At 38.9% G+C, this 11,275-nt stretch overlaps 1 protein-coding gene across 4 annotated transcripts in view; it reads right to left on the bottom strand.

The window, feature by feature from the left end:
- Positions 1–9,421, bottom strand: part of LOC131251294 (uncharacterized) — a 35,041-nt gene extending 25,620 nt beyond the window's left edge. For 3 of the 4 annotated variants that reach the window (XR_009173720.1, XR_009173721.1, XR_009173719.1), the window contains exon 1: positions 8,898–9,421. Coding sequence is in view for 1 of the 4 variants with exons in the window: in XM_058251921.1 (XP_058107904.1) it covers positions 8,898–9,078 (181 nt within the window). In the remaining 3 variants the exon portion in view is untranslated. The remainder of the gene's footprint in view (positions 1–8,897) is intronic. The other variant, XM_058251921.1, reaches the window with a different exon arrangement.
- Positions 9,422–11,275: the final 1,854 nt, after the last annotated feature.

Consider the following 11,275-nt stretch of genomic DNA (forward strand, 5'->3'; position numbering starts at 1 on the left):
TTCCATCATCTTCTTTCCTACAAGAGAGTCTAGAGGCGGAAGCCCCATTATGCAGATGACATCTTCTAGGGGATGACAGACCAGATCAAGTTCTGGAGGCAGGTAGTCAACAAGTGCCTGGCGATCATGCCACAGATGTTGCTAGCTTTTCTAGGGCTAGGTGATTGATCCTTGGAGGGATCTTGCAGGGGTAATGTCTTAGGGCTGGGGAGATGGCACAGGGTTGGGTGCAACAGATGGCTCAAATGTGGGGGTTTCTTGTTGGTGTAGGGCCAGTGGACTGGAAAACATGGAGATTAGTGAGGGAGAATGGATTTTGGATTGTAAATTTTAGTGAGGGGTTGGAGGAGAATGATTGATTTGAAGGGGATGGGTTTGGAGGAGAGATGGATAGAGGTAATAGGATTTTGAGTGCTCCAAGGCTTGTAGGATTTCCAAACAGTGAGAGAATGCCTGCTTGCTTCTTGCTAGCAGCCATTTGGAAATGAGAAGGTCACACCTGCCAAGTGGCATGTGTGTAGGATGTGGGGTGTTCATTTACTGGAATTGTGGCATGTGCCTTGGCCTGGGAATAACGCTGGCCATATTTCTCCAGGTGGGCTGCGTGTTTGTTAAAGAATGGATTAATGGCTTGAAAATGGGCAAGTGACATGAAGTCCCATCTGATAAATGGACCAGCTTTGAGATAGGGTCCATTCATCTTTGGGCCTGGGTTGCGCATGTTGCAAGCTTGGAATGTGGACCACTTTGAAACTACAATAAATGGAATCGCACTTGCACAAGTAGGACAAAAGGAGGGGCCTTGTGGCACACACATAAAAAGATTTATGCTATTAATTGGGTGGCAGTCTGCAAAAATGCCACACCACCAAACACCAAAATGACAACATATGGGCCACAGTAAAGCGATCATTGGAGCATCTTAGCATATTGGCCCCAATTAGGCCACAAATGATGGCAATCATCAGCCTAAACAATGGTAGAAAGAAAGTTGTCACAATGGCTATAAGTTGCCAACAGCTATATTTTTCCAGCTACTATATTTTTTAAACTAAAAAGCATTAAAACAACTTCGTGGACTTCTTTTTGTATGAAATCTTGCAAATGTTGAAATTGATTTGCCATCACGATATGTCAATATTGCATCAAACTCCACTTGTAAATGGAAATGCTCCAAACATTCCTTTTCCATTGCCATTTTTTATGAAATATTCAAACAATGCAAAATTTTCCATGAAAACTTTTCAACGCATCCAAACTGGCCAGAGTAGCATACTCAGAAGTAGAGATATTGAATTGATGAAGCATTGTCATTTGGCATAGTCTGCATGAAATAAATATGCATTAACAGTTTCCATTGTGAAGGTTTGGGATTTGGGATCTGTTTCTAGTTTCATAAAGGAGTCATTTGGATGAATTGAACTCCCTGTTGAAAACTCAAGTTCCATGGAAATTGAGGCCTCCACTGCTTGGATTCTTCAAGTTGAAGGAAATTCAACTTACATATAAAAAGAGGTCTTTAGAAAACAAGGAACCTGAGTTCTTTCAAAGCTCTCGTTAACCCAATGTGCCTATTGCCTCCCCAAGCGGAAAAGAAATGCTCGAATCTACCTTTCCATGGAAGGAGCATTAAAAGGAAATTCTTCACCTGTTATAAGGGCCAGATATAGCACACATGTACCATGTCGACATGCATTCTGCAATTCAACTCTACAAACTCTCCTTACATAAAATCTCTTGTTCGCTTTTGTAGCTTTAAGAAGAGATTCATAAACTTGTCATGCAAATACTACAACGTAAGTTGCCAACCAAATTATAAAACTTGCCATGAAACTCTATAGAGTTATCCACCAAACAACAAAAGTGGAGTTCCAGGAACTTCTCTTCCATGAACTAAGTTCCATGGAACTACACCTTAGACTTCCACTGACATGCACGTGATTCCTTAAAAGCATTCTACTAATTGCGGTTAGCTACGATGAAACATTCTAGTAGATGAATGATGTAGTTATAAGAATATACAGCAGGGAAAGAAGATATAAGCCTCAAATGATCATTGGGGAGGGGAACAAAAGCAATCAATAAAGGGGCAAAAGTTGGGGTCTATGGATTACAAGTTATGGAAAGAGATGGAGAAGCTAACTAGATCTAATGAGAGAAGATAAAGGAGAAGACAAATAGGTGAGTGTAGGATCATAGGGGAAATGGACATGAGGAGACTACACATAAGAGTCAGCCCTAAGCTAGTAATTGGGCTCTTTTAAGAGAATATATCATAAAAGAATTCACACATCCTTTATTGCTGCTCATCTTTCTTTTTTTTTTTTTTGGAATTGAACAACAATGAATCATGAGACAATCACATATAGGTTCGGATCCTTGAAGCTGCACTGAATGTTTAGACTAATAAAAGTAGAAAGAGAATGCTATAGAAAATGGAAAGTCAGCAGAAGATTCAAGAATTGAACAATGAGAAATCAGCAACTTGCTTGAAGTTCGAAGTGTAAAGAATTGCAGTGTACCTCACAAGAGGAACGGTGGACTCGCATGTCGAAAGAAGAGGTGCTCAAGAACAGGGTGTTCCGTATCCGTTACGATACACCCATAAAAGCCGATTCGCATAGGTAATGACCATGACCGTTACGCGATACGGGGGTGAAACGGGGCAATTGATCTTTTGGGACCGTATCGGCCGTTACGGTGGCCGTAAAGGCCGTTATGGGGCATAATGACCATTGCCCCCGTAACGGTCGAAAAAAAGCCACTTTTTGTTTTCTTTCTTTTTTTCTTTTTTTTCTTTTTCTTTTCTTTTCTTTTTTTTTTAAAACTTTTCTCATTCCAAAAACTCTGTTTGATCATTTTACAATAGATTTCGACCACTCTTACTATAGTTTTTAATATTAAAATCGTAGATTGAAGTGATTTGAACGAATAGAAGCTCCGATGGCCTCTTTTTTTTTTCAAAAAAATGAAAAAGTAGCATTTATGCAAATTTTCTTATTTCTAGTTTTAATGCTTAATTGTGATGTGTAAACATTAGATACATATAATCATGTTCACAAATTCACTAGATAGCTCGATACAACACTCTCACCAAAGAGTGGACCGTTACACTACCTTAAACATGTTCAAAACAAAAAATGAATACATATTTGGTATATTAACATTATTCTTGGTTTTCTAAATATTTTTTCAGAATTTTTCAGGTAAAAGAAAATTTTCAACCGTTACGGTGGTCATAACAATCGTTACGCCCCCGTATCGGTCGTTACAGTTGATACCCGTATCGATAATGGTAGTGACCGTTACGGCCACCGTTACCGATATGGAATACCTTGCTCAAGATGGATAAGTTGAAAGAGAAGAGGTAATGCGGGAGCATTTTCACACCGGGCTCGAGTGGGGTGGCATGTGGGATGCATGGGCACACTCGGGGTGGGTGGTCTGAAGAACCCATAAATTTGGAGCCTGTGTGAGGCGGGTGGCTCGTGTGAGGTGGAGCCCATGGGTTTGGGGCCCACGAGGGGGCGGAACCCATGGATTTGGGGCACACGAGGAGGGTTCGGCCGAGGACTTAACCCATGGATTTGGGGCCTGGGCTATGAGATAAAGGGATTAATTCGCCATGCTCTATCAATTCGAGCTTTTAGAGAAAGTGGTTAATTGTCTTGCATTAAGAGGTGATGCAATCACTCCACATCCAACACATGCGCGCTCCACCCGTGTGCACAAGGATCAATTTCCTTTTCTATCATGTTCCTAATTTCCTTTCATATTTTATGTTATGAAAACATCTCTATGATAGGAAATAAATATTATTGGATTTTCATATATAAGGGTTTTCTTATTTTAGAGATCTTGGCTGGCAAGGAATTCTGATTTTAGATATCGCTCCAAAAATTTATAAAATATATACATATACAAAATATATATATATATATATATATATATATATATATATACTAAACAAAGCGATGAATTCAAATAAACCACATGGTTATGTGCCTCTAATGTTTAGATATCAAATTCAAGCACTGGAAACTAAAATCGGGAAAAAATAATAATTTTTCTATATTTTTCATATATAGCAGAAATTGTTTTGAAAATTAAAAAATAATAATAATAACAAAATACTAAAAGAAGTGGTTAATTCAAATAAACCACATGGTTATGTGTCTCTAATGTTTAGACCTCAGATTCAAGCACCAAAAACAAAAATCGAAAAATAATAATAATAATAATAATAATAATAATAATAATAATAATAAACTATATTTTTCATATATAGCAAAAATTGTTCCGAAATTTATACACACACACACACACACACACACACACAACATGAAGTGATTATGCGTCTCTAATGTTTACACATCAAATTCAAGCATTGGAACTAGAAATAAAAAAATAAAAAATAAATAAATACCTCTTATTCGATTTTTTTTCGAAAAATTGCCTTCGGAGCTTCAATTCACCCAAATCACTTCAATCTATTGTTTTAATCCTAAAAACAATAGTAAGAGTAGTCGAAATTTGTCGTAGAATGATTTAGAAAAGATTTTAAAATGGAAAATGTGGGGGGAAAAAAGAGGAGAAATGGGATTTAAATAGAAAAGGTGGCCATTTTTTGGTTGTTACATGGCTTTTTCAACCATTATGAGGGTAATGGTTGTTATGCCCTGTAACAGCCGTTATAGCTTCCGTAATGGCTTCTCTTGTTTCTCATTGGGGGGGGGGGGCATTCTCTAGTATAAGAACAGAGGAATGGGTGAGGTGATCTCTAATATAAAGAAGCAATATCAAGACTTGGGAATTTATTTATTTATTTATTTATGGACTTGGGATAGAGGATTCATAACGGTTAAGAAGGAATAATATGGCATTGGAGGATTTGTAACGGTTAGGAAGGAATAATTTATGATCAACAACAGGGATTAAAATCATTGTTCAAGTGCCCAACTCGGTTCGAATTGACTCCTTAGTCTTGCTACAACTACTTTCTAGCTATTTACGCTTGTATTTTGAAGCTAATGCTTCCAACTCATCAAGGTTTTGAATATTGGTATCAAGTCAAGTGGCATATAAACCAAGCCCAAAAACGTTATGATCTAGGGACCATATCGGACGATATGGGTCACATATAAGTAAGCAATAGTTTTTGGCCAAAACCTTAAGAAAACTAGTTAGAAAATGAAGGAAAAATGTAAAACACCAAAACATATCAATTGAGCTTGCCCATAGTTTTTGGCCAAAAACTTAAGAAAACTTATTAGAAAATGAAGGAAAAATGTAAAACATCAAATCAATTGAGCTTGCCCATAGTCATTGGATCTTTTCTCATGTGATTCAAACTTTCAATCTGGTACAATGAACTACATTGCAATTAGTCTTTTCTTTGATCTAGTTGCATTAAGAGATTTTTGAAAATTTTAATGCAGGATAATTAACCACTTGCTCTAAAAATTTGAACTAATAAAGCATGGCGAATCAATCCCTTTATCTCATAGCCCAAGCCCCACATCCCATGGGTTAGGACCTCGGCCGAACCCCCCTCGTGGACACCACTTCACATGGTTTCCACCTCACACGAGCCACCCACCTCACACGGACCACCCACCCCAAGTGTGCCTCTACATCCCATATGCCACCCCACTCAAGCCCGGTGTGAAAATGCCCCTGCATTAATCACCCCCGGTGAGGAATCTCGAACACGAGACCTCTCGCTCTGATACCACTTTGATGTAGGATAATTAACCACTTGCTGTAAAAGCTTGAACTGATAGAGTATGGTAAATCAATCCCTTTATCTCATAGCCCAAGCCCCACATCCCCATGCGTTAGGACATCGGTTGAACCCCCTTTCTGGGCCGCACTTTACATGGGTTCCACCTCACACAAGCCACCCGCCTCAAACGGACCACCCACCTCGAGTGTGCCCTTGTATCCCACAGGTCACCCCACTCGCCCGGTGTGAAAATGCCCATGCATTAAAATTAACTGGAGAAATTTGAGAATCAAGGAAAGAAATAACAAGACTTGGGAAAGAGTATGGCATTGGAGGATTGGAAGTTGTTAGGAAGGCATAATTCATGATCACGAACAGTGATTAAAATTGTTGTTTAAGAGGCTAACTCAATCAGAATCAACACCTGGTTGTATCCCAAATACCAACAGCTTAGCTGCATATCTTTCTAACAATAATAAGGTGTACTTCTTGCTTTGAATCACGCCTCAGAGTCTTGCTCCTACACCTACTTCCTAGATTCTTGTCAACATTTTGAAGTTGATGCTTCCAACTCACCAAGGTTTTGAATATCGGAATCAGGTGGCATACAAGCCAAGCCCGAAACGTTACAAGAGGATGTATTGGACCATATTGGACAATATGGGCACATATAACTAATAGTTTTTGGCCAAAAACTTTTTTAAAAAATAGAAAATGAAGGGAAAATGTAAAACACCAAAATGTAACAGTTTTTTACATGAATTCATTGGTGTATCATGTGTATGTGTATAGGTTAAATTCTGTAGATTCTATACAAGTAGTTATTCCTTTTATGTCTTTATACAACTGTTTATACAGCTAGATCAATTATGTCATGCCTCGTATTTATACACCATTTCAGTCAATGAAATACATACAGTTCATACACTTCTCTCTAATCACATGATATTACACCGTCCATTTTCTAAGAATGTTTCTCCCCTTTTCCAATTGTCTCGACATTCCTTTTTCCGACAGCACCATCATCGCCATCAACACCACCACCTCTTAAACACCGATCGATCTCGAATCCTGTCAAGGCCCATCTCCAACGACCTCCTATCAAAGCCCCAAACCTCATTCACCATTGAAATCAGCAGCCCATCTTCTCCAATGTTGTCATGACGCTGCTAGATGCAACTCCACCTCTTATGCCATGCCTCCTTCGAACAGCTTGTTGATTTCTTTACCAAATCTCATAGTGCCTCCCAATTCTTGCACATTGTCTCCAAACTCTCAATGATTCCCATGAATACATCTCAAGTTTAAGGAATGTGTACGTGTATAGGTTAAATTTTGTAGATTGTATACAACTTGTTATTCCTTTTAATGTGTATGTGTATAAGTTAAATTTTGTAGATTTTATACAACTTGTTATTCCTTTTATGTTTTTATACAGCTAGATCAATTATGTCATACCCTATCTGTATATACCATTAAAGTCAATGAAATACATGCAGTCCATACACTTCTCTCTGATCACATATCGTTCTATCCTTTGATAAGAATGTTGGTTGTCAACGTGACCTACTGAAAGTCAACCAATAAGAAATAAAGCACAATTTAGTGATCATGGCACATTTCATTGAGATACAACAAAAAGAAGATGGAAAAATGAATAAAAAAGTAATGATTTATCCTTTTCATGATTTACCCCATATGGTCCATTCCTTGTTGATTCACTTCACGCTTCATGCAATCATAACCAATAAAACTCAACAAATTGCAGCAAGACATGACGCTTCTCTAGGGTCTTGTCAGATTCTAGGTTACTCCTTTCCTCTTTAGAGACTTGAAGCAAACTATCAACTCATTCAATCAATAAACCAAGTTAACTTGGTCCAAGTAGACTTAGTGTTTCACAAAGTGTGGAGATGGGAGATTAGATGAATCGAGGATATGAATTAAAGGATCGAATTAGGGGGTCGGATAAGTGGGACTATTGTGGAAGTTATTTTCGTTATTTTAGTACTTGTTTGGAGGCTATTTGGGAACTTGTGCTACAAATTTATGGGAATTTTTGAGCTAGATAGTATGTAAGGTCTTTGCAAAGAAGCATGGGAGCTTTTGTTGGAATCTCACTCTCTTGGACTAGAATGTCTAAAACCTCAAAAGATTTAACAGATTGGTGCTCTAAGAAATCAACCATTCTATAATGTGGATCCGGTTTATTGGATGGCAATGGATGTGTGGAAGGATTATGTTTTATTGAAAGCAGAATATGGGTGTTAGCTTGGATGAAAAGGCCCCTCATCTAGTTAAGAGCAGTGCTGGAAAGCTAGGTTACTGATGGACACTTTGTTAATTAATTAATTAAATTTTTTATTATAAATACCAAGAACAATCTCATGTCCAATCCCAGTTGTACCTTCTCTCTTGATTCAAAAGAATGGTCTTGGAGAGAGAAAAGAGGGTTCCATGGTCCTACTTAGGAGGCTAATTGAGTAGCTTTGGAGTACCCATCGCAAATAGTTTTCAGAGAGTCATGAACTTTGGGTTTTAAAAGGACATAGGAAGGGATTTTGAATGTAGGATCTGGATGTCTTTGCACTTTTAGCAACCAATGGTTTAGGTTTTACATGCTTCACCCAATCAGTGGTGCTGATTTTGCCTGCTCAGCGGCATTCCTCCCATTTTATATTTTTCATGCAAATAGCATAAGCACCCTCACCCTTTCTAATGCAGGGGCATTTTCACACCAGGCTCGAATTGGGTGGCCTGTGGGATGCAGGGGCACACTCAGGGTGAGTGGCCTGCAGAACCCGTGGATTTGGGGGTGGCTCGTGTGAGCAGATCCCATGGATTTGGGGCCCATGAGGAGGGTTCGGCCAAGGACCTAACCCATGAATTTGGGGCATGTGCTATGAGATCAAGGAATTAATTTGCCATGCTCTATCAGTTGAGCTTTCAGAGCAAGTGGTTAATTGTCATGCATCAAATTGGTATCAGAGTGTCTCATGTTCGAGACTCCTCACCAGGGTGATTAATGCAGGGGCTGGGATGATCCATGTCTTGGTTCTGTATCCAGGAAACTAAATAAACTCATTTCAGACCAGATTAACTAGAGGAGAGAGGTTAGAAACTGAAATAAATCAATTGAAACAACGAGATAAGAAAAGCAAGTTGACACTACCGAGAGCATGGCGAAGGGCGTCGACGTTGCCAAGCTGGGCTGCTTCAGAGAGAGCTCGAAGGTGTGGAGGAGGTTCGACATCGAACACCCAACCTTGCTCTTCTTCCTCTTCGACAAACAGCCCTTGCTCCTCTTCTTCTTCCTCCTCCAACAGCCCGTTTCGCCTCCCTGGTACGGCCATGACCTTCTTTCCCTCTTTTATTCTTCTTTTCTTTTCCCGGCACCAGCTCTTGGTATCTCTTGGCAACGGCGGCTCCCCGTCCCGTGAGGCCGTGACCGTGAGAAAGATGGCCAAGGGATCTTTTTTCAACTCTTGAGAAAAACTCCGATCCTCAGGCGTGGATGATACGCAGGATCTTGGAAGGGGTCGGACAGAATCAGGAATTAAAACTGCAAACTGTGGGTACCAACGAGTGTCCACGAGTAAGAGGCTATGATCGTTTCCCACACTAATTTTGGAACAGGCCCTGTTTAGGGATACTTTAGTTGGTTTGAGCCTAGTTAGGGCACGTTTGGTGAGGAATGGCGAAACTAATTCCCAACAAACAATACCCTCCAATTCTCTCCAATTGCTTATGCAAACTTGACTCTAAAATGATTGCATATCAGGTAAGCATGATAAGAAGCAAAAATAAAAATTTGCATTATGGTTAATATCATTTGACCAAAGTTATTTAAGGATGGATCACCAAACATTTTCTAGCAAAGGACTATTTCCCTATGCAACAATTATAGTACATGATTTGACACAATGGCCAGTTTCCTATGCGACAACTATGAATGATTTTAACATTTGAATTTTTTTTTTATCTTCCTTTGAATTTAGATTGTGGAAATTTTTAATTTTTTATCCTCCCTTTGATACCTCTTAAATGCTCATGGAGACACATGCTGCTTAATTATATAGAGGCCTACTCACTAGGAAATTTTTTTAAGAAACTGCATACATGACATGCAATTATGTCAAATTAAACTTCACAATTTAGGCATTCAATTTACATGTACCATGAACCAAAAATTACATTTTTGGGGGGCTGTTTAGATACTCTAATAACTAAGTTAAATAAATGACCAATTAAGTGAAAAGAAACCTTGTTTGGGTAGGAAATAAATAACCATTTAAGTTTTTAACTTGGTCAATATTTTAACCAAAAAATCCTCAAATTCAGGTTAATTTTTAATCCCCTAATATTATTTTTTCAACCAATTCCACATCTCCATTTTCCTCTCCGTAAACCCTAACCCCTTGATCACCAGTGAAGCGAAGGAGATGGCCAGCAAGAATTTCTGGTATGTACTCTCTCTCTCTCTCTCTCTCTCTCTCTCTCTCTCTCTCTCGCAACCAAAATTTAAAATTTTGTTGTGCCCGAAACTTACTTGTGCAGCCCAAAAATTTACAAAATCCTTATTCACAATGAACGCTCCTGATGTATCCATTAATCAAGTGGGCTGCAAACACAAAGAAGTAGACACTGAGGATCAAAATCAACATGCTATAATCAAGATACAGGATTGCCTAATCGAGCAATAGAATGACATATCTTGGGTCAAGCTAAAAGTGACTTGAGCATAAGCCGGACCCGAAAATTGATTAAGACATGCATGTGAAGCCTGAGCCTAATCCATAGGCTAAGGTAATAGGTCTAAAGCCCAGTCTAAGGCCCAAACAAGCTCGTCAAGCCAGGTGAACCGCTAGCACATTGCCACCCTTATATGCTACACATGAGAAATATTAGCTCAAAATTGAACCGTACACATGGCGGGCCCTACTTTAGATGGATCATTATCCGGTATAAAATGGTGGGATGATATTTTTAGATTTGTAAGTGCTTGATGGATGATGCCTTGTCTATGTTCAAAAGCAGGTATGTGTATGTTGGGCTTTATGCACATTATTGGACTTGGGCCCATATTGCTTTATATTTTGTTTCTCCTTCCATTTAATGAATAAATAGAAAGAGAATGGACATCCCCCTCCCTCCCTCTCGTCAATGCCTCTCTCCATCTACCTCTCCTCCTTTCTTCTCTTTTTATTCTCTTCATTGTTGCTCTCTCTCTCTCTCTCTCTCTCTCTCTCTCTCTCTCTCTCTCTCCTCCTATCTTCTCTTTCCACTGTCGTGCATGTTGGCTGGTTGTTGTCCATCATGTTGGACCGATGGGATCAAAACCTTGATCTATCTCTAGGTGCCTGCTTAATTAAATTCGTAAAGGGCAATGGCATTGGGTATCATAGATCTAGCATTTTAACTTAATGGAATATATGTAAATTTTCTTCTCTTATTTTTCCTTTAAAACCAGTTGTGTTTCGTCCTGATTTGTTATGATATTAGTTTATCGCCATTAACATCTTTGTTTAGTAGATTAGTGGAATGTTGGAA

The sequence above is a fragment of the Magnolia sinica genome, chromosome 7 (genome assembly GCF_029962835.1).
Source record: "Magnolia sinica isolate HGM2019 chromosome 7, MsV1, whole genome shotgun sequence".
Lineage (NCBI taxonomy): Eukaryota > Viridiplantae > Streptophyta > Magnoliopsida > Magnoliales > Magnoliaceae > Magnolia > Magnolia sinica.